Genomic DNA, 23557 nt, shown 5'->3' with positions numbered 1-23557 from the left:
TTCTCCCTAGATCATAACACCCTGGAAGAAGCAAAAGTTTACAAGTCTCCAGAATTACCTCTGAAAACAGCTGCACAAAAAACCCTGAAGTTTGGGACAGTGCCTTCTGCACTTAGGAAGCAGAGCCCCATGTTAACATAGAGTTAAAAATCAAGAAATGGATTGTAAAATAATCAAACAATAGAAAAAAATTCTGACCAAAGAAAGTTACTATGGTGACAAGGAAGATCAAAACACATACTCAGAAGAAGACAGCAAAGTCAAAATTCCTTCATCCAAAGCCTCAAAGAAAAATTAGTCTCAGACCATGGAAGAGCTCAAAAAGTATTTTAAAAATCAAGAAAGGTGGAGGAAAAATAGGGAAGAGAAATGAGAGTGATGTAAGAAGATCATGAAAAAGAGTCAATAGCTTGGTAAAAGAGGCACAAAATCCAGTGAAGAGAAGAATGACTTAAAAAGTAGAATTTGCCAATTGAAAAAAAGATATATAAAAATTCACTGAAGAGAACTCCTTAAAAAATAGAATCAGCCAAATTGGAAAGGAGGTACAAAAGCTCACTGAAGAAAATAATTCCTTAAAAGTTAGAATTGGACAAGTGGAAGCTAATGACTTTATGAGACATCAGGAAGCAAACAAAATCAAAAGGATGAAAAATTAGAAGACAAAGTAAACTATCTCATTGGAAAAACAACTGACCTAGAAAATAGATCCAGGAGAAATAATTTGAAAATTATTGGACTACCTGAAAAGTCATGATAAAATAAAAAAGCCTGGACATCATCTTTCAAGAAATTATCAAGGAAAAGTGCCCTGATATTCTAGAACTAGAGGGTAGAATACAAATTGAAAAAAATCCACTAATCATTTCCTAAAAGACATCCCAAAATGAAAATTCCCAAAATATTATAGCCAAATTCCAGAGCTCTCAGGTCAAGGAGAAAATACTGCAAGCAGCCAAAAAGCAATAATTCGAATATTGTGGGTCCATAGTCAAGATAACACAAGATGTAGTCGTTTCTACATTAGAGGATTGAAAGACTTGGAATATGACATTCCAGAGGGCAGAAGAGCTAGGATTACAACCAAGAATCTCCTACCCAGCGAAATTGTGTATAATCCTTCAGAAAAAATGGACTTTCAGTGAAATAGAGGATTTTCAAACATTGCTGATGAAAAGACCAGAACTAAATAGAAAATTTGAGTATCAAATACACGATGCAAAATAAGCATAAAAAGGTAAACAGAAAAGAGAAATCATAATGGATTTGATAAAGTCAAACTGTTCATATTCCTACGTAGGAAAATGATGTTTCTAACTCTTAAAAATTTTCTCATTATTAGAACAATTAGAAGTATACACAGAAAGCAGAGGTGTGAGTTGATTATGATGGTATGATTATCTAAAAAAAATAAAATTAAGGAATGAGAAAGAATAATGCGCTGGGAGAAGGGGAAAGGGAAAGGTAGAATGGGGTAAATTATCTAACATAAAAGAGGCCTAAGAAAAACATGTAAAGACTTACATGAACTAATGCAAAGTGAAGTTAGCAGAACTGGGAGAACATTGTATACAGTAACAACAATATTGTATGATGATTTACTATGAATTACTTAGCTGTTCTCAGCAGTACAGTGATGCAAGACATTTCTGTAGGATTTAAGATGAAAGGTGCTGTTAATCTCCAGAGAAAGAACCAATAAAGCCTGAATACAAATGGAAGATACTTTTTAAAAACTTTTTTCCCCTTGTTTTTCATTTTTGTTTTGTTTTCTTTCACAGAATGATTTCCATGGAAATGTGTTTTTGCATGACTGTACATGTATAACTGTCTCCGAGGCAATATTCACAGCACTAATGGCTACTATGAATATGTTGGTATAGTTCTGAATTGCAAAATGTAACAGACTCTCCATATAGCAGCCAGAAGCAAAACATTTATTTAGACACCAGAAAGCCAAAAAACTGAACCAGAAAACTGAATCCATCACAGCAACAAAGAAATTAATATATATTATTCCTTCAGGGAGCAAAACCATTGCAAAGTCTTCTGCCTGCTTGGGCCTCCCCACAAACACTCATAATCCTAGCTGTCTGCTTGCCTGTGTCCCCTCTCCCTCTGTTCTAACTACTTTGGCCCATTGCCTCCTCTACCCTTTTGGCAAGCTCCCACCACAGAATCATGTGCCTCAGGCTTCCATGTGACCCAAGAAGGCTACATGGGCTTGTTAATATATGGGAAAGATCTTCCCATTTTCATTACCATTTGAATAACCTATGTCTAATTGCTTGCCTTCTCAATGAGGGGGGCAGGGAGGGAATTTGGAACTCCAATTTTGAAGGAAAAAAAGAGAATTAAAATTATTTTTTATGTAATTGGGAAAAAATAAAATATTAAAGAAGAAAAAAAGAGCTTATGGAAAAACTAGCTAGTATAGATAATATATAGGGCAGCTAGGTGGTGTAGTAGATAGAGCATTGGACTTGGAGACTGGAGGATCTGAGTTCAATAGTGGCCTCAGATACTTAAAAGTGGTGTGACCTTCTCAAGTCACTTAACCCTGTATGCCTCAGTTCTTCATTTGTAAAATGAGCTATAGAAGAAAATGACAAACTAATCCAATATCTTTGCCAAAGAAAAACCAAATGGGGCCACAAGGAAGAATCAGACATGACTGAAACAACTCAACAATAGATCACACATAATTACCATCCTAAAACAGTGATCCCACTATATACCCCCTCCTCCAATATGTTCTCTCCTATATCCTTCCCCATTCCCCCTCCATCTTTCTGGTAGGGCAAGATGGATCTCCATCCACCAGTGCCCATATATCTTATTTCCCAGTTGCATGTAAATATATATATATATACATATATGCAAACTATATAAAATACTATATATATATATATTTTTTTTAAACATTTTATTTTAAACCTTTGAATTCTAGATTGTTTTCCTTCCTCCATCATCACCCATCCTTACTGAGAAGATAAGCAATACAATATAGGTAGTACATGTATAGCTACTCAGAACATTTCCACAGTGGATATATTGTGAAAGACTGACTATATTTCCCTCCATCCTATCCCGCCTCCCACTTGTTCTATTCTCTACTTTGACCCCGTCCCTTTTTCAAAAGTGTGTGCTTCTAACTACCCTTCATGCCAACCTACCCTGCACTCCATCATCCCCTCCTCTCATCCCCTTCCCCACTACTCTCCTATAGGGTAAGATATCCTATTTAGGGTGTATGTCATTCCCTCCCTAAGCCAAATTTAATGACAGTAAGGTTGACCCATTTCCTTTTGCCTTCCTGTTCTTCCCCTCCATTGTAACAGTCTTCCCTTGCTTCTTCTATATGAGATAATTTACCCAATTCTGTCTCTTCCCATCTCTTCTCATTATATTCCTCTCTCTTTTCCCTGTTTACCTTCTCATGCTTCTCTTGCTTCTTGTATCTGAATGTCAGATTTTCTATTCAACTCTGGTTTTTTTCATCAAGAATGCTTGAAAGTCCTCTATTCCACTGAATGATCATATTTTCCCCTGAAACATGATACTCAGTTTTGCTGGTAGATGGTCTTAATCCCAGCTCCTTTGACCTCCAAAATATCATATTCTAAGCCCTTTGATCCCTCAGAGTAGAAGCTGCCAGATCCTGTGTTATCCTGATTGTGTTTCCACAATATTCAAATTGTTTCTTCCTGGATGCTTGTAATATTTTCTCCTTGATCTGGGAACTCTGGAACCTGGCTATAATATTCCTAGGAGTTTTCTTTTTGGGATCTTTTTTTTAGGAGGTGATGGGTAGATTCTTTCAACCTCCATTTTGCCCTCTGGTTTTAAAACATCAGGGCAATTTTCCTTGAGAATTTCTTGAGGATGATTTCTAGGTTCTTTTTTTGATCATGGCTTTCAGGTAGTCCAATAATTTTTAAATTATCTCTCCTGGATTTATTTTCCAGGTCAGTGGTTTTTCCAGTGAGATATTTCACATTGCCTTCTATTTTTTCATTTGTTTATATCTGTTTAACAGTGTCTTGATTTCTCATAAAGTCATTAACTTCCATTTGCTGCAGTCTAATTCTGAAGGAATGATTCTCTTTAGTGAGCTTTCGAGATTCTTTTTTCCATCTGGTAAATTTGGCTTTTTAAGTCATTCCTCTCCTCATTGGCTTTTTGAGCTTCTTTTGCCATTTGTGCTAGTCTATTTTTTAAGGTGTTATTTTCTTCAGTCAGGTTGTTGACTCTCTTTTCATGATTTTCTTGCATCATTCTTATTTCTGTTCCCTAATTTTTCCTCCACTTCTCTTATTTCGTTTTCAAAATCCTTCTTAAGCTCCTTTATGGCCTGTAACCACTTCATATTTTTCTTGGAAGCTTTTGGTGCAGGAGTACTGACTTTGTTGTCTTCCTGCCATTCCACGCTTTGATCCTTTTTGTCACCAAAAAAGGAATCTAAAGTCTGATTGCTGTGCTTGCTTTGCTTCCTCTACTTGTTCATGTTGCCACTCAATTACTTGATTTTTGAGCTTTTTGCCACAGTAGAACTCTGCTTCCAGAGAGGAGAGCTTTGTCCCAAATTGCTGGGGTTTTTGCAGCTGCCAGAGCTATTAGTTTTTTGCCCTCTCTGGTGCTTCCACAGGCTCTGGCACCTAGTCACACATCCCAAGACTTCCACCCAAGACAGCAATTCAGATCCAAGGGGGTTAAAGTAAGCGCAATTACCCTCTGAATGGTCGCATGGTCCCCCTTCCATCTGCAGTCCAGGAGCTCTGAAGCAGCTATGTGGCTGTGGCTACACAGCTGCTGCGCCTCAGCTGCTTCTCCCTCTGGGGCAGAGGCCAGACTGCACTCCCTTTTCCCAAGTCTGCACTGACCTCTCACTTTGTCTTTGTCATTTATGGGTTGATAATTCTGGAAACTGCTATAGCTGCTTGTGATCTACTCTCCTAAAGTCTGCTGCAGCTGCTGGTGGGGGCTGCCCTAGGGCTAAAACTGCAGGCTCAGGCAGCAATGGACCCTTCCTGCCTGCCTGCCTTTCGCGGGGGATTTGTTTCTCTCTGTCACTTTGTGGGTTCTGTAGCTCTAAAGTTTGTTTAGAGTTATATTTTGGGTGGTTATAGGGGGAGCTCAGGGAGTTTTCCTGCTTCTACACCTCCATCTTGCCTCCGCCTGACTTTCTTAACATTAAACCAATTTTTATATAGTTCTAGATATAATATAATAAAGTATATATAATTATATATAAATATAATATAATTTATATTGTATATAATATAAAAATCTAATATAATCATAGTGTATAATCTTTTAAATATATTGCTTTGGCCTCTGGTGATTTTTCAATAATTTTACTGATATTAACTAATTGCTAATAATAGCATTCAGTTTTGTAGTGATTATTGTGTGCCAGGCACTATGCCAAGGACTTTACAATTATTTCATTTGGTCTCACAACAATCCCATTATTCCCATTTTACAGATGTGGAAACTGAGGGAAACAGGTTAAATGACTTGGCCAGGGTCACAGAGCTAGTGTTTGAGACCAGTTGTTTTCATTTTATAGTGGATTGATTCTTTCTTGGAAATTTTTTGGTGACTTAGATTTTAAATATTTATAGCTACTTCATAGAAAGAAATTAAGAAAATCATCAAATTTGCTTTTTTTGTAGTATCAGACAACAGAGGAATGCCAGTCCACTGCCATCCAATTCAGCTTGATCACAGGATGGCTTAGAAGAGTTGGACCAATGTGCAACTCTATGTAATTCTGCCTATTTGTAGCAGTTATATAACACTGGCGTGCTAACCCAAGCAATGATATCAATAGAGTCCAGTTGACTGGCATTTCATTTTTCTTGTTAGGCCTTTGCAACTTTTGTAGTAATCTCAGGGTATATAGAGTTACCCTGTTTTATATTCTCTTAATTTGTCAATCCTACTTTACCCATTTGTCATGCCTTCCCCTGCCCCTCCCCCCACACAACTTGAATGATGGATTGGACTTTGAAAATGTTGTTATTAGTATTATTATTGTTGTTACATTATGGTATAGAGTTCCTTAAGCCTCAATTTCCCCATCTATAAATTGGGAATTATACTGCCTACCTCATAGAGTTGTTTTTTATGAAAGCACTTAAAAGTTTTTTTTATTAAACTTTATTCCCCAAATATTCCTACCCTTTTACCCACCACCCAAGAACCATCTCTTAAAACAGAATAAAGAGGGGAAAAATAGCTCAGAAAAACTAATCAGTCCATTCCTAAAGTCTAGCATTATATGTAGTGTTTCACATTCATAAGTGCTCCACTTCTGTACAAAGAAATACATTCTGTGTCTTTTCTTTCAAATCAAACTTGGTCATTATAATCACTACAATATTCATTTTTGAAATTTATTCAGTTATTCTTTATATTGCATTATTGTTATTGTGCATATGGTGTATCTGGTTCTACTCATTTCATTTTGTTCCTGTCTATTTTCCCATGCTTCTCTTTAGCCATTTCCAAATCAGTGAACATCTACTTTATTGCCATTTCTTTTTTTCCCTAATCACAAACTGATATCCTAGTAAGTATTTTGTTGTATTTGGGACTTTTCTTTCTGTCTGCCCTCCTTGGAGTATATACCTGTAACGTAATACCAAGCAAAGGCAACTTCCCAGTTTCAAAATACCAGCATAGGTGCTCTCTATTTTATTCAGTAACAAACCCAGAACAGAGAAGATCAAAACATGACATCATTCAAAATACAGCATTTACTAAGTGTGATTAAATAATCTCCAAGTACTACCCCACCCCAGGACCTTCCAATCATTCAATCAATTACAAAGTCTCTGTTCTAAATACTTCTCCACCCCTAGGCTATACTTTAATTAAGTCCACCCCTGGATCACAATTGAATCTACCCCTCACAATTGAATCTACCCCAGAGTTACATCAAGTTTAAACACAGCACTTAATACCCAAATGGAGGTCTTTTCTTCATCTTGACAGGAGGCAAGTTCTCAGCAATCTTAGTTCCTGGGGAGACATCGCTTAGCAAAGCCACAAGATACATTGCCAGTCCCTTCATGAATTTATCCTCTGTCTGTAGAACACATTAGCAAAGCCCTCTCCCAGGATTTCTGTAAACATACAACAAGAAAATCCTTCTTCAGGGCTTCTGAACCAACAGAAAGGCTCCCAGACCCTTGCAACAACAGCACTGTCCCTCACCAGTGGATAGTATTCACTCTGTCTGCAGGACAGTCTCCAGACCCCTGTAACAACAGTACTGTCCCTCACCAGTGGACAGTATTCACTCTCTGTCTGCAGGACAGTCGCAGGCCTTCTTAGCGAACAGCCAGATTCCAAGACTTCTTCAACAAAAGGACAGTCTTTCACCAGTGGACAAATCTGGCAAAATAACATCAAAACAGACAGACAAAGTACCAGCAAAACAGCCATGTCTCCTCAGCCCTTGGCAGCTCAGGGGGCAGGTCTCAAAAGTCCAGGGCAATTCAAAGCGGCCACCAGCAATTCTCTTAGTCTCTCTCTCTCCACAAGGTGCTGCTACCAAAAAAGATCTTCCGCCTCTCTCTTGTGTCTCCAAATCTACGTCACCAGCTCCTCCCAGTTCAGGACTTTCTTTTCACATCAACAAGCCCATCCCACAGGTGGGATTAACAAACTCTGGGTTTTAACACAATCAATTTGAAAACCAAGCCAATACAGGGGAATCTTTAATTGCCATTACTATCACAATACCTAGCAGTAGTATCTTGCAGTCAAAGAGCATGAATGTTTTAGCCATTTTCTTAGCATAATTCTAAATTATTGAGGAAAGTGCTTTGCCATCCTTAAGGCATCATATAAACATGGGTATATCTTATTGCAATTTATAGAACTATTCAAAAATATAAATAACTAAGGGTAGGTGGAAGCTGACCAGTGGTTGGCATTTAGCAAACGTAATCCTTTACTCCAATCTGTCCTCCAACAAAAAATTTCTGTACTGTATTTGTAGCTTGAAAATTGTGCATTTTAAAAATTAAAATAGTCTGTTAGTAAATATAGGATAATTGATGTGTGATTTCACTTTATGACTTAGATTTTAAAAGAAAGACAGTAAGACCATTTATCATTCTTTATAATTTTTCACTTAAAGCTAAATTAATTTGTCTCAGTAAATTTTTATAAAAATTGTACTGCTATGGTTTTAGAAATTATTTATGTGTAATATGTAGAATATACAAATTTCATTTGATAATTATTTTCATTTGTTACTTTGAGTTATAACTCTTATAATAGTTGAATCACAAGCTTAGAATCATTTAAGAATAGTAACTTATAAGAATATCTTTTTATCCATCAATTATTTACAATTGTTTTTCTTTTTATAGTTGCTTGATTCTTTCTTGGAAATATTTTGATGACATGGATTTTAAATGCATTTAGCTACTTCAGTTTCTAGAAAGAATGAAACCATCAAGGTTACTTTTTTTGCTTTTTATAAAATAAGATGTGAAGAGTTGAGTTTTCTTTCAGGCCTTAGTTTACTTTTGTGTAACTTAGACATGTTTTTGTAGGGTTCTGTTTTTCTTAAAGAGTTGTGTTCATAGAGATAAAACGATCTTTGTTTCACATATTGTGGTCTCAGTTTGCATCTTGGTGCTTCAGATAGGGAACCAGAGCAGTGCTGCTCATAGGCTATTGTAGAGACAAGAAAGCAAAATAAACCTACACCCCAATGACTGTAGTTAGTTGCATAATGTAAGCTTATTATTCTAACATTCATAGAGTTAAGCAGATTATATTAAAAAGATTTCTGGTTTTAATATGACTTTTCAAAAGGTGTTACAGGGTCATAAGATAGCTAAGACTACAATAAGTTATCTGTTGTTTAAAATACGTATATTTAAAACCTTTTTGTTGCACTTAGCATTTGGTTACCAAAATAGTATTTTTAGTACTTTAGGACACCCTATTAGTTTCTTTACACATAAAAAATAATTGGATTCTTTTTAATCTTTTCCAAATAAATTTTATGCAGCTATTTTAATAGCATTGCTTATAAATGCTGACAATTCTATTGACAGTTTAAAAAAATCTTTTGTTCCAGAGTATTTTCAAATTACCTACTTTGTGGGTTGAAAGAATATTACATGTTGTCTAGGAAATAAATATTTATTTAAGATTATGCCAAGGATTGAAATTTTGAATGACATAATAGCAAAAATTTAGTTTTAATCTCATACTGCAAAGGGAATGGCAGAAATTGTTTGCAGATAATCATAAACCTTTTTGAAGTTAATTTTAAGTATAAGAAATATAATTGTATAATTTTTATATCTTGGGAACTTGCAGATATATAGAAGTGTGAATTGTATGTTTTGAATGCCGTTATGCCATTTTCATTTCAGCATAATTCCCCCTCTGATAATATACTGCATTCCTAAAATGAGATATCTATAAAGGGGAAAAAACTATATAAATATACACTATAAGCAACACTCAGGTATCATATAAGCCAGATTTTGGGGGAAAGTTTGGCCTCTGTTTAGAAGAATATGATACTGTACTTCAAAAGATCTTTGATCTCATTGGTGTGCCTATATCCTTCACCAATATCTTAGTCCATATATACTCATTGTTGCATTTATAGCTGAATACTAAAGATTGGAGTGGTTTGTATGTCCCAAAGAAGGCTAAATATAGCACAATAAATAATAATAAATCTCAGTACTGCTGTACTTTGTACCTTTACAGTGAAATACAACTTGACCCAACAATCTTTGAATTACTAACACTTCAGAGTTCTTTTACTACCTTTCTACTTTTTCAGGTATTGAATGCGTTGAAAACCTATTATGATGGTAGAACTATACTGGATTTTTTTATATATATATTCACTATTCACTTTTTATTCACTATTTACTTAGATATATTTTTTATGCTTCTCCCTTCTCCGCCCCCCTGGCCCCCAGTATTTTGCATAGAGATAGTGTTTTACTCATTTTTGTATCCCTCGATGACTTGTACCATATTGCTTATTAGGTGTTTTAAGTGTTTGTTGAATTCTGATTTTTGTCGTTATTGTTTGTAGATACCCTCTTGTCAAGTAACACTTGAAAGGTAACTAAAGTAGACATTTTTAGCTTACATCTCCACAGATTGGTTTGCTACAGGAAACTAATTTTTTTTAATAGGAATTTTTGTTGTTTGAGTCATGTCCAACTCCTCATGACCCCATTTAGGATTTTCTTGGCAGAGTTACTGGAGTAGTTTGTCATTTCATTCATCAGCTCATTTTACAGAAAATGGAAACTGAGGGGTTAAGTGACTTTCCCAGGGTCAAGTCAGTAAGTATCTGAGGCCATATTTGAACTCAGGAAGATGAGTCTTCCCGACTGCGGGTCTGGCATTCTATCCACTGTGCCACATAGCTGTTTCCCACTCCCCAAATAGAAATAGAATTTTGAAATATGATTACAAATTTTCATAACTTTTTGGATGAGGCTCCATTTGCTTAAGTCTGTAGTGAGCTGATTAGCTGTCTGCATCTCTGATTTATCCAGTGGTCTAACTTGCTACTTCTAAGAGTGACTTAAGACTCAACAGTAAAATACTTCATAAGACCCAGCAAAGTTCTGTGCATGCAATGGGATCTCAAAAAATACCTGATGAACATTTGAGGAATAAGGGGGTTATAATCTCCTGAGCTGTTCTGGGAAGAACATTCTGTACTTCTTCAGTACATGTTACATGATGACAATATAGCTTAGGTCAAATGTTTTTGCTATTGTCCTTTGGAGAAAAAGAGGTTTGCTGTGGTAAAACCAGAAACACTTGTTGTGGATTTACCACCAGTTCTGGTAATCTGGATAGTAAAAATGTGGTTTGTGATTTCCTGGCAAATGATATACATAGTATTGGCTTGTTGACAAGTCTTTAAAAGATAGGAAAATGAAAAGTCATAATAATTACCTGATTATTTTTACCTAGTTGTTTTCTTATTCTGAATCTTTTGTTTCTAAGATAAAAGATCACTTTATTATAAAGTTTGATCTTTTGTGTGATGGAATTAATAGAAAATTTGAAGAAAAACTGCTTTTAAATTATTTTTAATTTAATTTTTAATTTTAATTTTAATTTTAATAATTTTAAATTATTGTGCCTCTCAACTGCAGAAAAGAGGTAGGACTGGGTGCCTTTATCAGTTTGTGTTTTGCTATGATTTCTGATGAGCTATTGTTATGCTTAGAGAAAATGAGCTTCATTTTCTTTTTTAAAATTAAAAAAAAATCACTCTTTTATTTTTATTTTACCTACATTTCCCAATATTTCCCTCTCTTTCCTGCCTCCTATAGAGCTATCCTTTATAATAAAGGATTTTTTTAAAAAAGAAGGGAAAAAGCTTCTTTCAACAAAGCACACCAGCAAAGTCTGACATTTTATATAGTGTTCTATATCTAAAATCCTTGACCTCTGTAAAGAAAGGAAATGGGAGGGAGCACATTATCTCTTCTGTGGAGCCAAGCTTGGTCATTATAATCCCATAGCATTCAATTTTGATTTTTTGTTATTGTTCTTTCCATTTTTATTATTTGCAGTCATTGTATATATTGTTTTCCTGAATTTGCTTACTTTACTATGCTCCAGTTCATAAGTGTTTTTCTTCATAGTGATCTTTTTTTTTTTACAGTGTAGTTATTGTATATATGCCATAACTTTTTTTTAATACAGCCTTGAATCAATGTACATCTACTTTGTTTCTAGTTCTTTGCTACTAAAAAAAAAGTATGACTATAAATAGCTTGATTATATATTATATATATATATTTATATTATATATATATATATATATATATATATTGATTATATATAAATAGCTTGATGGAGCCTGTTTTTCTATCACTGACTTCTTTGGGTTATATGCCTAGCATTGATGTCTATATGTCAAAAGTTATGCACGTATTGATCTCTTTATTTCACATAATTCCAAATAACATCCCAGAATGAAGTGGTCATAGTATTATTCAGATTTGTATGTCTATTTCTTTTATTTTTTTTTTAAAGCAATCAGCGTTAAGTAACTTGCTCAAGGTTACATGGCCAGGTGTTTCTGGGTGGGTGCTAAGCGTCTGAGCCCGGGATTCCATCCCCAGGTCATACCGACACTGGAGCGGGTGCTCTGTGCTACCTGGCCGCCCCAAGGAATGACTTTTGGTGTTAAATTTGTGTTAGCTCCCTATATATTTTGGATATCAGACCCCTAAAAAGAAATTTGACACAAATTTTTTTTTTCCAACTCAGCCACTTTCCTTCCTTTCCAAGTTACATGAATTTTGTTCTTATAAAAGTTTTTCAGTTACAGTTAATAAAATTACATTTTTTTGTAATTTCTCCAATTCCTGGCTTAATTAAAAATTTACTCCCTTAGTCATCTAAACCTTTTAAAATTATGCAGTATGTTTGTTTTTTATCTTTTTATACTGTGAATTTTAATATTCAAGTCACATATATATATAATTTAAACTTACTGTGGTATATGATGTAATAGGTTTGTTTAAAGAAGGGACTCTCAACCTTTTTTGTTTCACCAGTCTGGTGAATCCTATGGACTCCAGAAGAGTATTTTTAAAAGAATAAAATAAAATGCTAAGTATTTTCAAAAAGGAAATGAATTATGTTGAAATATAGCCATCATTTTTCTAACTCATGGATTAAGGTTAAGGACTTTTGCTCTTAACCTAATTTCTGTTAAACTACTTTCTGATTTTCTCAACAAATTTTCTCAACAAACAAGTAATTTATGTTCTTGAGTTTATTGAATGCTAGGCCATTGAGTTCAATTGTTTCTGATTCTTCTTTATCTAGTATGTTTCCATTATACTGCTTTTCTATTTTTTAAACTGATACGAGATAGTTTTGATTATTTCTACTTTAAAAGTATAACTTGAAATCTGGGAATGCTATTCCCCAGGCATTCCTACTTTGTTTTCATTATTACATTTACCATTCTATATCTTTTATTCTTACAAATACATATATTGTCTAACACTATCAAATACCCCTTAGTAGTTACATTGGCATAGTATTAAATCTAGAACTTAATTTAGGTAGTATTGTCATTTTTGTTATTTTGACAAAGCCTAACCATGAGCCCTGAATATTCCTGCAGATATCTGAGTCATTCTTTATTTCTTTTTTTTAAATTTTTTTATCAGATGCTTTATGAACTTCTAGTTTACATCATTCATTTCCACAAGATTTTGAGTTACAAATTTTCTCCCCGTTTTTCCCCTACCCACCACCCCAAAGTAGCGATCCCACTGGATATCCCCTCCTCCAATCTGCTCTTTCCCACATCTCCCATACCCCCTCAGACTTTCCAGTAGGGCACAGTAGATCCCTATGCCCAAATGCCTGTATATCTTATTTCCCAGTTACATGTAAAATAATATTAATAATAGTATATATATATATATATATTTTGGGGGGGGTAACATTTGATTTTAAACCTTTGAATTCCAGATTCATTCACTTACTCCCTTGTCACCTACCCATACTGGGTTACTGGGAAGCCTATTCGTCCCCTCCTTTATAACCATTTTCCCTTGCCTCTTCTATATGAGATAGTTTACCCCATTCTGTCTCTCCCCATCTTCTCTCATTATATTCCTCTCACCTCTTAATTTCACCTTTTAAGTATCATTCCTTCCTATTGAATTAGTTCTGTGCCCTCTATCTATGTATACCTGTACACATATATACACACACATATGTATTCATACACCCATAGTACCCTCTTACATAGACACATATATGTATGTATGTGTATATATATATATATATATATATATATTCCCTTCAACTATTCTCATACTGAGAAAAGTTTCATAAGTTACAATTATCATTTTTCCATGTAGGAATTTAATAGTTCAACTTTGATGAGTTCCTTATGATTTCTTTTCTCTGTTTATCTTCTCATGCTTTTCTTGCTTCTTGTATCTGAATGTCAGATTGTCTATTCAACTCTGGTTTTTTCATCAAGAATGCTTGAAAGTCCTCTATTCCACTGAATGACCATATTTTCCCCTGAAACATGATACTCAGTTTTGCTGGGTAGATGGTTTTAATCCCAGCTCCTTTGACCTCCGGAATATTATATTCTAAGCCCTTTGATCCCTCAGAGTAGAAGCTGCCAGATCCTGTGTTATCCTGACTGTGTTTTCACAATATTCAAATTGTTTCTTCCTGGATGCTTGTAATATTTTCTCCTTGATCTGGGAACTCTGGAACCTGGCTATAAAATTCCTAGGAGTTTTCTTTTTGGGATCTTTTTTCAGGAGGGGATGGGTAGATTCTTTCAACCTCTATTTTGCCCTCTGGTTCTAAAACATCAGGGCAATTTTCCTTGAGAATTTCTTGAAGGATGATTTCTAGGTTCTTTTTTTGATCATGGCTTTCAGGTAGTCCAATAATTTTTAAATTATCTCTCCTGGATCTGTTTTCCAGGTCAGTGGTTTTTCCAGTGAGATATTTCACATTGCCTTCTATTTTTTCATTTGTTTGTATCTGTCTAATAGTATCTTGATTTCTCATAAAGTCTTAGCTTCCATTTGCTGCAGTCTAATTCTGAAGGAATGATTCTCTTCATTGAGCTTTTGAGATTCTTTTTCCATCTGGCAAATTTGGCTTTTTAAAGAATTCTTCTCCTCATTGCCTTTTTGAGCCTCTTTTGCCATTTGAGTTAGCCTATCATTCTTTAGTTCTTCAAAGAGCATTCTGTAACTATACCTGTGCAGGTCCTTGGTGTGTCTTGGTGGATCATGTCTAAGATTTCATGCATTTCTTGTTTTTTTTTTTTAATGAGACTTGCCTTTGCCTATTTCCTCCTAGATTTTAAAATTGCTATATAGAAATGCATTTGATTTTTGTGGCTTTATTTTGATTTCTGCTATTTACTAAATTTGGCTCAGTTTCTTTGTTGATTCTGTAAGATTTTTAAAGTAAATTATCTTATGTGTTATCAGCAAATGTGGATGGTATTTAGGTCTATAAATTATATATTTTTATTAGGAATTTATTTTTTTCTCTGATGAATAAGTATAGAAAACAAAATGTCACAAAATGTAAGAGCCAGAAGAGACCTTGGAAACCATCTAGTCCAATCCCCTCATCATAGAGATCAGCAAATTGAAGCTCTGAGAAGTTAATTAACTTAAGGTCACCCAGCTATGTTGAATGGAATAACTGGGTTTTTGATCTAGGTTCTCTGACTCAAGTGCAAAGTTTTTTTTGTTTTATCTAATATTTTACTGGTACTTTAAAAAGTTATCACTGTTATTTCACAACCTCCACCCCACCCTTTAAACTTTTTTTTTTAAACAAAGAAACAAAACAGATCTCTTTACCATGATGTTGAAGAGGTGCTATTGAAGAAAATTACCTGATTTGACTGCAGTGTCATTTGCATATTCTGTGACCATTTTAGGGGGGAGAGGAGGAAGAAGGTGTGTTTCTTCATTTGGCCTCTCAAGTTGATTGATCAATAAACTAGTCAGAGTTCTGATAACTTTTAGTATTTTGTTTATTGTATAAATTGTTCTCTTTTGCTTACTTTACTCTGAATCACTTTATATTACATTTATATACTTGTTTATTGAGACAAACAAGTACTCATTTTGTTTCTAGTTTCTTGCTACCACAAAAAAGTGCTAATAAAAACATTTCTTTTTATGAGGGAACTTTCCCTCTGTATTTGACTTCCTATGGGTAAATGTTTGGAAATATTGGGTCAGAGAGTCTGAAATGTTTAGTCACTTTTCCATTGTAGCTCTACATTTTCTTTCAAACTTTTTGAACTAATTCATAATTCCGCCAAGAACATATTGGTATACATTTCTTCTGGAGCCAATCCATCAGTAATTATGGTGATTTATTTTATTTTTTGCTAATTTGATAAGTATGAGATTAAAACTCAGAATTATTTTTAATTTATAGTTCTTGTATTTGATTTGGAACATTTTACATGGTTTTTGATCATTTGCATTTCTCCCGAAAACTCTCCATATCCTTTGGTCTGTTGGGGAAAGGTTCCTGATCTTATAAATTTATAATAATTCCTTATACATTTTGGATTTTAATCATATTTTATGTAAAATTTGCTATTTTATCTTTTACTTTTACTTTTAAATTCAATTATATTCTATTCCAAGTATGGTTTAAAAGTTTATTGCTAATTCAGTTTTTTTCCCCTATTCTAGCAACATCTAATTCATTTTCACTTTTTTTTTTGGTCTCCTTCTTTTCCCTTTCATTCCTTTTAGGCCAGGAAGAAAGTTTGACTTTTTATGAATGTTTCCAAATATTAAAACTATTTGCTCACAAACGAAAGCACCCCAGTCTAAAGTTCTCTTCCTCCCCTAACCGCTTACAGTTATTGTCTGTATAATTGACAGTTAATCACAACCTGTCTTTGTGATGTTTCTTCCGTTGCTGTCTTATTCATTATTCAAACCTTTTTTTTTTTCTATTTTAACATGCTTATATCTATCTCTCCATCTAGTAGGTAAACCCCTTGAGGACAGTTTAAGATAAAGCTTAAGTGTTCTTTAGTAACGCCTCCTAGTGCCTTACTGGCTAAAATGATTTGATTTTGACACTAGACTGTTTTCAAGGAGTTTTTGTTCAAAGATAACATTAGCAATATTGGTTTCATTTGTGATTTTGTTTATTTTTCTTACAGGCAAATGCACTAAAGAAAATTCAGCACTGGAATGGCTTGCCTCACCATGACAGAAATGGAGGGATCAGCCACATCTTCTACCCACCAAAATGGAGATATTCCTGGGAATGATGATACTTTGAAGCAGATAGAGCCAGTTCTTCAGGTCTATCTTTACCACTCTCTTGGGAAGGCTGAAGGAGATTATCTACAATTTCCAGTTGGGGAATATATTGCTGAGGAAATTTGTATTGCTGCTTGTAAAGCTTGTGGTAAGTATAAAAAAGGCAATTGTTGGATAGCCTCTTTAAGTGAGTTGATATAGAGTATAAGATTTGGAGTTGGAGGTCTTTAGTTCAAATCCCTGCTGTTTTCTTTGCTAACTGTGTGACATTAGATAAGTCACTTAATCTCTAGGGGCCTTAGTTTCATTTTATAGAAGAACAAACTTGCTTACCACAGATTTGGAGGTATGAGAGAGAGGGATTGTTAGAGTCAGCAATGCTAATAACAGTAAGAAGTAGGAATATTTATTAAACATTCAATAACTTTATATTAAATGACCGTATGCCAAGATTGAGTGATTACTGGAATGGATTAAGATGTATCCTTGCTCCATGGAGCTGTTAGTTCAGGAGGGAAGGCAATAAATATAGACATAGTATTAGGTAACTATATAGTAAATATACTAATTACAATACTGAATAGAAAATAATGGTGATAATAGTTGACATTCATTTTGTTCATTAAGATTTACAAAGCACTTTTCATGTTATCTCATTTGTTCCTCATAACCTTGTATAATGATATAATATAGGCTTACATTATACAAACTCTAAGGAGAGAAAAATAATTTTCAACTGAGATTGGGGTATGAGGCAGGGAAATCGTGGAGATTTTATGACAGATGTGATCTGATCTTGTCCTTGAAGAATGGGTAGGATTTCAGAGTATTTCAGGCATTCAAGTGAAGCCAAGAAGATAGGGGACAATGCTATGAGACAAGGAGTTGCCCACTTTTATGAGGACCAACTTCATTTTAATTCAGTGAAATTTATTAAGTTAGAACAGTGCTTAACACATAATGGTAAGTACTGGGATGCAAAAAATGGCAAAAGATAGTCCCTGTCAAGGAACTTACAGTATAATGGGGAACCACCTCCAGTAGCCTGTCCTTCCAGCTATGCATAACATTCTGAGCAAACAGTAGACATTCTTTGGCCACTTGATTTTTACTATATTCTTGTTTAGGCTTTTACTCTTGAGTCAGATTTCTGCAGTTCTGTAGGGCTTGATGATATTTTCTCATGGAAAGTAGACTTATGGGTTAAATTTATTATTATCCTCACAGTCACCTTTTTTAGTATAAATAACATCCGTCCTTTCCCCCAGTTATTTAGTATCTTCCCTCCTTTCATATGTCATGTCAATATATGTCCTCAAAATCATTGCCCTTGAAATCATGTTGCCTCTAGCATAGACCCTTCTCTGAGTACTCAGTGTGACTATTTTACTCGTTTTGGTTTTCTGTAGTACTTCATACAACATATTGGGAACCGTGATGTTGGAGTTGATGTGTAGCAGTAGTTCACTGTTGTTGTTGACATACAAAAGTTTATTGAAATAACAGATATTTTCTATTTTCATCCATTTCTCCTATTCCAGTTTCATCTTTAAATGGGATTAAAATAATCTGGTTCATTTGAATCTCATACCATATACTTTCTATAAAGTTACTTTTTTTTACTGCTACTTTTCCCCATTGGAAGTAATGCTCCTCGTAATCTTCCGCCCTGTATTGCTTAATATTTTTTACAAATGAGTTTATAATCTAAATATATGTTGCTCTCAGCTGCTATATTTCTCTGTTTAACAAGATCAAGAGTTTGCTGAGGAGAGTTTCTAGGCTTTTTTGGTCTCCTCATTGGGTCAATTGCCAAAATGTCAAACTAATGTAAGAAATAGTGGTAGTAGACTCAGGAAAGGTCTACTCCTTTATTCGTTATCATTTATCTGTTCCCGTTAAAGCCATTTTTAAAAATAGGTCAGATTAGAGCTGCTTTGATCACTCTTTGTATCCTCCAATTTTTATCTTCTAATTTAGTGCTAATTTTACTCTTTGTTCTAACAAAGTAGTGGTCTTATTATATACAGATTATTCAAAAGTAACTCCTACATCTAGAACCATTCTTTTCCTAAGACACGTGTATTTTCATTATCTATGATATAATTTGGTGTTTGGAGGAAGCTTAGGGGCCTCAGAGTCCACCAAGTGCCACCTCTTATGTATATTGACTATGTGGCCCTGAGAAAATGATTTAACCTCTTTGTGATCACAAGTACCTCTCTAAGACTAAATTACAGAGCTGAAGTCAGTTTGCATTTGTCCATGGAGTTTCTTCATCAGAATTCCTCCCACCCCCAATTGTTATTCACCATGTCTAGTACTTACCAATTCTCTTCTTAAAAAAAAAAATTATTCGTGGAAAACATCTCCGCTCATCCCTTTGCAGTGGTGTTTCAGATTTTTTTCTATGGATTGATCAGTTTTACTGATTTTTATCTCTTCCCTCTTTGACTTTTTAAAAAAAATTTACATTTAAATTATAAAAATTCTTTGTCATGGGATGATGGAATTCTGGGAAGAAGTAAGGAGAGAGATAGGTGATGTAAAAACATAAGATATCAATAAAAATTTGATTCAACGAAGAAAATACTTATGCTGTTTAAGTGTAGACTTCTGTATATTATAACTATTTGACTTCCATTTTTTGATCTTTAGCCTCTTTACCCACTTTTGTATTAAAGTCACTGAATTTTTTTTGCCTTTTTTTGTTTAATTTGTTTATTTTTAGTTTTTAACATTCATTTCCACAAGATTTTGAGTTACAGATTTACTCCCTATCTTTCCCCTACCACTCACCCCCACCCCAGAATAGCGATTCTACTGAATACCTATTCCCCTAATCTGCCCTCTCTTATATCTTCCCCCATACCCCTCTGACTTTCCAGTAGGGCAAGATGGATTTCTGTGCCCCAGTGCTTATATATCTTATTGCCCAATTGGATGTAAATATATATAAATTTTAACATTTGATTTTAAAACTTTGATTTCTAGATTCTTCCCCTTCTTCCCTTATCACCCACCCCTGCTGGGAGGAAAAGTAATTCAATATAGGTTATACATGTGTAATTACAAAAAACATTTCCATAGTAGATACATTGTGAAAGAATGACTATATTTCCTTCCATCCTATCCTTCCCCCCACTTACTCTATTTTCTACTTTGACCCTGTCCCTTTCCAAAAGTGTGTACTTATAATTACCCACTCCCCCAATCTGCCTCCCTTCTATCATATCCCCTCTTATTCCTTTCCCCTCTACTTTCCTGTAGGGTAAGATACCCAATTTAGTGTGTATGTTATTCCCTCCTCAAGCCAAATTCAGTGAGAGTAAGGTTGACCCATTTCCTTTCACCTTCCTGTTCTTCCCCTCCGTTGTCACAATTTTGTTTTGCCTCTTTTATATGAGGCAGTTTACCCTATTCTATCTCTCCCTATCTCCTCTCATTATATTCCTCTCTCACCTCTTAATTTTATGTTTTTAGATATCATCCCTTCCTGCTCAACTGATCCTGTGCTCTCTGTCTATGTATACATGTACACATATTACACACACTCACACATGTATTTTTTTATTTTTTTTATTTTTTATTTTTTATTCTTTAAACACATATGTATTTAATAATACATATACCAGGGTGGCCAGGTGGCTCAGTGAGTAAGAGCACCGGTCCCAGAGTTGGGATGACCTGGGATCGAATCCAGGCTCTGATACTTAGCACCACACCCAGAAATAACTGGCCGTGTAACCTTGAGCAAGTTACTTAACCCCAATTGCTTATATGAAAAAAATAAAAATACATATACCCTCCTATATAAACATATGTATGTATACATATATATATATGCATATACATTCCCATCAGTTATCCTCATACTGAGAAAAGTCTTATGGTTTACAATTATCATTTTACCAAGTAGGAATGTAAATAGTTCGATTTCAATAAGTTCCTTATAATTTCTTTTCACTGTTTACCTTCTTCTTGTATTTGAAAATCAAATTTTTTATTCAACTCTGGTTTTTTCATCAAGAACTCTTGAAAATCCTATTCAATATCATTGAATGACCGTATTTTCCCCTGAAACATTATATTCAATTTTGCTGGGTAGGCGATTCTTGTTTTTTTTTTATTTTTTTATTTTTTAGTTTACGCCATTTATTTCCACAAGATTTTTGAGTTACAAATTTTCTCCCTGTTTTTCCCCTACCCACCACCCCAAAGCAGTGATCCCACTGAATATCCCCTCCCCAAATCTGTTCTCTCCCGTATCTTTCCCCATACCCCCTACGACTTTCCAGTTGGGCACGGTACAACTCTGTGCCCCAGTGCCTGTATATCTTATTTCCCAGTTACATGTAAAATAATAATAATAATAATATTTTTTAAACATTTGATTTTAAACCTTTGAATTTCAGATTCTTTCCCTACCTCCCTAGTCACCATTACTGGGAAGATAAGCAACTCAATATAGGTTGTACATGAGTAGTTATGCACAACATTTCCATAGTGAATATATTGTGAAAGACTGACTATATTTCCCTCCATCCCATTCTACCCCCCACTTGTTCTATTCTCTACTTTGATCCTGTCCCTTTTCAAAAGTGGGTGCTTCCAACTTCCCTCCCCCGCAGCCTGCCCTCCCTTCCATCACCCCCCCCATCCCCTTTCCCCCTACTCTCCTGTAGGGTGAGATACCCTGTTTAGTGTGTATATCATTCCCTCCCTAAGCCAAATTCATTGAGAATAAGGTTGATTCATTCCCTTTTGCCTTCCTGTTCTTCCCCTCCATTGTAATAGTTTTCCTTTGCCTCTTCTATATGAGATAATTTATCCCATTCTATCTCTCCCCATCTCCTCTCATTATATTCCTCTCACCTCTTAATTTCACCTTTTAAGTATCATCCCTTCCTATTCAACTGGTCCTGTACCCTCTGTCTATGTATATCTGTACACATATATACACATACTCACATATGTATTCATATACCCTCCTGTATAGACATCTATATGTATACACACACACACACACACATTTCTATTCCTTTCAACTATTCCCATACTGAGAAATGTTTCATAAGTTACAATTATCATTTTTCCATGTAGGAATGTAAGTAGTTCAACTTTCATAGGTTCCTTATGATTTCTTTTCCCTGTTTACCTTATGCGTCTCTTGCTTCTTGTATCTGAATGTCAGATTTTCTATTCAATTCTGGTTTTTTCATCAAGAATGCTTTAAAGTTCTCTATTCCACTGAATGACCATATTTTCCCCTGAAACATGATACTCAGTTTTGCTGGGTAGGTGATCCTTGGTTTTAATCCTAGCTCCTTTGATCTCTGGAATATCATATTCCATGCCTTTCGATCCCTTAATGTAGAAACTGCTAGATCTTATGTTATCCTTATTGTGTTTCCACAATACTCAAATTGTTTCTTCCTAGCTGCTTGTAATATTTTCTCCCTGACCTGGGAACTCTGGAATGTGGCTATGATATTCCTAGGAGTTTTCTTTTTGGGATCTTTTTCAAGAGGTGATCAGTGAATTCTTTCCATTTTTATTTTGCCCTCTGGTTCTAAAATATCAGGGCAATTTTCCTTGAGAATTTCTTGAAGGGTGATTTCTAGGTACTTTTTCTGATGATGGCTTTCAGGTAGTCCAATTATTTTTAAATTATCTCTCCTGGATCTGTTTTCCAGGTCAGTGGTTTTTCCCATGAGATATGTCACATCACCTTCTATTTTTTCATTTGTCTGGGTATATTTTATAGTATCTTGGTTTCTCATAAAGTAATTAGCTTCCATTTGCTGTAGTCTAATTTTGAAGGAATTATTCGCTTCAGTGAATTTTTGAAATTCCTTTTCCATCTGGCAAATTTGGCTTTTTAAGGCATTCTCCTCACTGGCTTTTTGGGCCTCTTTTGCCATTTGAGTTAGTCTATTTTTTAGGGTGTTATTTTTTTCAGTCAGGTTGTTGACTGTCTTTTCATGATTTTCTTGCATCATTCTCATATCTCTTCCCAATTTTTCCTCTACTTCTCTTGATTTTCAAAGTCCTCTTTGAGCTCCTCCATGTCCTGTAACCTATTCATATTTTTCTTGAAAGCTTTTGATGCAGAAGTTCAGACTTTGTTATCTTCCTTCCATTCCATGCTTTGACCTTTTTTGTCCCCCCAAAAGGAATCTAAGGTTCAATTGCTCTGTTTGCTTCCTCTGCTTGTTTGTGTTGCCAGTCAATTACTTGACTTTTGAGCTCTTTGCCACAGTAGAACTCTGCTTCCAGAGAGGTGGGCTTTGTTCCAAATCTCTGGGGTTTGTGCAGATGTTATCAGAGATCTGAGGAGGGCGCCCTCTCTAAACCACACTGGCAAACTGGTGTTCTCACCCCAGGTCCTCCTCCCAAGACAGCGATCCAGATCTAAGCAGGTCAAAGCAAGAGGGATTACCCTTGGAATGGTTGCTTGCTTCCCCTACAATCTGTAGGCTAGGGGCTCCTTAGGCAGCCACATGGCAGCTGCTGCGCCTCTTCCACCTCTTGCTGTGGGGGTCAGGGGCTGGACCACACCATTTATTTCCAACAGAGTTCCTTACTGACTTTTTACTTTCTTTTTGGCATTTATGGGTTGAAAATCTGTAATCTGCCACAGCTCCTGTTGATTCACTCTCCAGGAGTCTGCTCTGGCCCTTTCTGCCTCCCTGGGGCTATATCCCAGAGGC

At 35.1% G+C, this 23557-nt stretch overlaps 1 protein-coding gene across 1 annotated transcript in view; it reads left to right on the top strand.

Annotated features, from left to right (window-relative positions):
* JAK2 (Janus kinase 2) overlaps positions 1–23557 on the top strand; it is a 149567-nt gene that overhangs the window by 33696 nt on the left and 92314 nt on the right. Inside the window, exon 3 of the mRNA XM_069090780.1 lies at positions 16742–16992. Within this exon, the coding sequence (XP_068946881.1) occupies positions 16773–16992 (220 nt within the window). The 5' untranslated portion in view covers positions 16742–16772. The remainder of the gene's footprint in view (positions 1–16741; positions 16993–23557) is intronic.

This window comes from Petaurus breviceps, unplaced genomic scaffold, assembly GCF_028583685.1.
Source record: "Petaurus breviceps papuanus isolate PSGF00001 unplaced genomic scaffold, PetGlider_PUasm1.0 187, whole genome shotgun sequence".
NCBI lineage: Eukaryota > Metazoa > Chordata > Mammalia > Diprotodontia > Petauridae > Petaurus > Petaurus breviceps.
Note: the sequence above shows the minus strand (reverse complement) of the source record. Positions and strands in the feature narration are given on the sequence as shown.